The sequence below is a fragment of the Rhagoletis zephyria genome, unplaced genomic scaffold (assembly GCF_001687245.7).
Source record: "Rhagoletis zephyria isolate East Lansing unplaced genomic scaffold, Rhagoletis_zephyria_1.1 Rzeph_scaffold_05619, whole genome shotgun sequence".
Classification (NCBI taxonomy): Eukaryota; Metazoa; Arthropoda; class Insecta; order Diptera; family Tephritidae; genus Rhagoletis; species Rhagoletis zephyria.
The window spans coordinates 19297-23577 of NW_016162702.1; the positions used below are offsets into that span (position 1 = coordinate 19297).

At 42.7% G+C, this 4281-nt stretch overlaps 1 protein-coding gene across 1 annotated transcript; it reads left to right on the forward strand.

Annotated features, from left to right (window-relative positions):
- Nucleotides 1–633: 633 nt before the first annotated feature.
- Nucleotides 634–1812, forward strand: LOC108372312 (uncharacterized). Its single transcript, XM_017627981.1, has one exon. It carries the CDS (start codon nucleotides 634–636, stop codon nucleotides 1810–1812), a length of 1179 nt encoding a protein of 392 aa, XP_017483470.1.
- Nucleotides 1813–4281: the final 2469 nt, after the last annotated feature.

A 4281-nucleotide genomic window follows, 5' to 3' on the forward strand; every position in this document is an offset into this window, starting at 1 on the left:
GGAGAATTATGACAAAGCCGTTTCTCTACTAAAAAACCGATTCGATAACAAATTACATGTTTTTCAGGCGCACATTAAGGCGATTTTCGGGTTTAAGACTGTCGACAAGAGTTCTGGTAGTGGTTTGCGGGAATTGAGCGACAAGTTTAATTCGCATCTTCGTGCACTGAACACATTGGCAACACCTGAACAAATTTCGGATGGTATACTCATACATCTTGTTACCAGAAAGTTCGATCAGAAGACGCAGGAAAAGTGGGAGGAGGACTTGCCGACGCAGACATTGCCAACTTTGAATTCACTAACCTTGTTTCTGGAGAAGCGGTGCCGAATGAGGGAAAATTTGGAAAGTGCTACGGTAACGCAAACACCTAGCAACCAGGTGGGCAAAAATTCGAATACAACGTTTTGGTCGCATCTTCAAGTAGCTCTAGCTTTTGCGTATTCTGCGATTCGAAAGATCATTACATAAATAACTGTATAAAATTTTTAAACTTGTCGCCGACTTTACGCTACAAAGATGCTAAGCGGCTGCAACTTTGTTTGAATTGCCTACGCAAAGGCCATAATCTACAACGGTGTAAGTCCGGGCATTGTCGTCATTGCTCAGGCAAACACAACTCGCTTCTACATATGAGCCCGCTTCTCTCGTCTTCAAATCAACCAATAATTGAACCCACAGGCTCTCCGCAGCAAACACTCATTTCATCCCTAACTTCAAGTTCAGTTCCTCAAGCCCCGAAATCGCTAGCCAACAGTAATGTGTTGCTTGCTACAGCCATACTTTCAGTAAAAAATCGCTCAGGCAACTTCGTTCCATGTCGTGCTATTCTCGACTCGGCCTCTCAAATAAATTTTGTAACTACTCGCTTGGCAAATCTGCTGCAACTTCCATTAAAACAATCAACAATTTTAATTTCCGGCATCGGCGAATCCAACTTCGTTGCCGACAAAGAGATTGACGTTTTCGCCCAGTCGCAAGACGAAAGCTACAAAACTTCGTTCGCTGCTGTGGTCACATCCAGCATTACAGATTATCAACCTAACTTCAGCCTTTCTTCGGAATGGAAAATACCATCAAATATTAATTTAGCAGATCCATTATTCTATTCACCACAGCGGATTGACTTGCTTATTGGCGCAGGTTTGTTTTTTGATTTGATGTGCGTTGGCCAAATTCGCATTGCTAGTAATTTGCCAATACTGCAAAAAACTCGACTGGGTTGGGTTGTCTCAGGTGGTGTTTCATATACCAACAAACAATCATCGTCACTCGCTGCTTGCAGCAAAAACATATCTGAACAACAACAAACCAACAACTCATTGCACGATATCGTTAAACGATTCTGGGAAATAGAGAATTGCTTCGACTCTACTCCCCCACCATCTGAAGAAGACGATTGGTGCGAGCAACATTTCAAAGAAAATTTCTCTCGGCTAGCCTCGGGAGAGTATTCAGTGCGTTTGCCTACAAAAACAGATTTAAGTGCTCTTGGCGACTCATATAATCATGCGCTTCGTAGATTTAAAAACTTAGAGCGAAAATTGGAAAATAATCATGACCGAAAAACTCAATATATTTCGTTTATGAATGAGTATAAATTGCTGAACCATATGTCACTGGCAAAGCTTCTAGCAACAACAAAAACATATTTTCTACCGTACCATTGCGTGCAAAAGCTTGACAGCACAACGACGAAGCTTCGCGTTGTATTCGATGGCTCCGCGAAAACAACAACGGGCCACTTGCTGAATGACCTCTTGCTAGCAGGTCCAACTATTCAACCAAAGCTGTTAAAAACTCTTTTATAATTTCGTTTTCGTAAATTCGCTCTGAGCGGAGACATATGTAAAATGTACCGATGCGTACGTATGACATCTCCAGACGAATATCTTCAATGTATTTTATGGCGCGAGCAAGTTAAACACTGTAACATATGGTACAAAATCTGCCGCCTTTCTGGCAATACGCGCGATGCATCAACTTTCGTACGATGAAGAAGAGTCATTTCCAATAGGTGCAAAAATCGTGAGAAGAGACTTTTATGTGGACGATCTCATTTCGGGCGGAGATACCTTAGAAGAAGTTGTTGAGATCAGACGCCAGGTTAGAGGTTTACTTCAGCGTGGAGGATTCAAGATTCGTAAGTGGTGCTCAAACGGGGAGAGCACGCTACAGGGAGTTGTTGGCTCGGAGTGTGAGAATCTACTGAAATTCCATGATGGAACTGATGTAACGAAGACTCTCGGCCTCATCTGGGACCCTAAGACAGATAATTTCTTATTCTCATTTTCGCCTATCGCTTATAGCGAACGCACGACAAAACGCACGATACTTTCATATATTGCAAAATTTTATGATCCGCTTGGCCTTGTTTCACCTGTCATTACGAAGGCAAAAATTTTCCTGCAAATCCTTTGGAGAGAGAAACTACAGTGGGACGAGAGTTTGCCTCAGTTGCTGCAAACTACGTGGACCGACATTTGTGCACTGTTTGGTATAGTCAGCAGCCTTAATTTTCCTCGCTTTGTACTGACGCCTAATTCCAGTTGGGAGATTATTGGCAGCGTTTGGTGCATGCGTATACATTCGTTCGGAGTGTGATGGTTTCTTTTAATCGTGCTTACTTTGTGCAAAGTCAAAGGTCTCGCCTCTAAAGAGTTTAACTATCCCTAAATTAGAATTATCGCACGATTTTCCACATTCTCACACCGTTCACTGCTGGTCAGACTCAATGGTCACTCTGTCCTGGCTTCGCGAACAACCATCAAATTTCAACATTTTCGTATCCAATAGAGTTAGCCAGATACAAACGTGAACCGAGGGTATGACTTGGCATCACGTGCCTACTTCTTTGAATCCGGCAGACATCCTTTCGAGAGGATGCACTCCAAATGAACAACTAAATTCAGAACTTTGGAGCAATGGTCCACCATTTTTGTCAAAGGAGCACTCAGATTGGCCGAAAAGCATGGATTTTTTAACTGATTTACCCGAACGGCGACGCAAGGCTTTAGTTACTTCTCAATTGCGGGACATTACGCTCGAATGTAAGTACTACAACTCTTTTGACAAATTGCAGTGCGTCTTTGCATACGTCTACTATTTTTGCCAACTGCGCAGTGCTCGAGTTGATGACCAACCCTTGACCCCGCTGAACATTAAAATGGGTACACAATTGCTAATCCGTAACATTCAACAAATTCATTTTGCAGCTGAGCTCAAGGCGCTACGAGTTAATAAGAAACTTAATTCATCAAGTAAGCTACACTCATTAAATCCGTTTGTCGACTCACTTGGGCTTCTTCGTGTTGGAGGACGTTTGCAAAACTCATTATTGGACTTTGATGCAAAACATCCACCCCTTTTACCAAAGAACCATCCGGTCACTATAGCACTAATTGGCCACTTTCATCGTAAATGTTTACACGCTGGACCGCAGAGCGTACTTGCTGCAATACGGCAGCAATATTGGCCAATTGGTGGTCGAAAGACTGTTGCAAGTGTCATAAACAAATGCGTTCGTTGTTTCCGTGTAAAACCAAAAATCTACGAGCATATTATGGGCGGCCTACCAGCCGATAGAGTGCAAGCAAGCAGAGCCTTTTTTACCACTGGCATTGACTATTGCGGGCCATTTTACTGCAAGTCGGAAGTTCGCAATAGGCCACCCATTAAATGTTACATATGTATTTTTGTTTGCTTCAGCACTAAGGCTTGTCATCTGGAACTGGTCAAAGATCTTTCTACAGCATCATTTTTGGCAGCTTTGAAACGCTTTATTTGCACAAGAGACAAACCACACACCATTTGGTCAGATAATGCGACGAATTTTGTTGGTGCTAAAAACGAGATGCAAGACTTAAGGCAATTGTTTTTAAGCAATTTTATAATATTGAAATCACTAATCAATGCACCTCAGAGGGCATCGCTTGGAGATTTATTCCCCCTCGTTCACCACATTTTGGTGGATTATGGGAGGCGGCGGTTAAGTCAGCGAAATTCCACTTTTCACGCACTGTTGGCCTGTCAGTCCTAACATTTGAAGAGCTTCGCACTTTTGTGTGTCGGAGCAATAATTAATTATCGTCCACTTTGTCCAATTTCAGAGAATCCAGATGATTTTGACGTGCTCACGCCCGCTCATTACCTCATAGGTGTGCCATTTACATCTGTCGTTGAACCAGACGTAACCGGTCTCAATATCAGTCGTTTAAACCGATGGCAGCGCGTTTATCATATGCAGCAGGTATTTTGGAAAAAGTGGAGTAGCTCGTATC

Bases quoted from the DNA above. Each gene is read 5' to 3' on its own strand.
- LOC108372312 (XM_017627981.1), top strand. From the start codon at position 634: ATGAGCCCGCTTCTCTCGTCTTCAAATCAACCAATAATTGAACCCACA.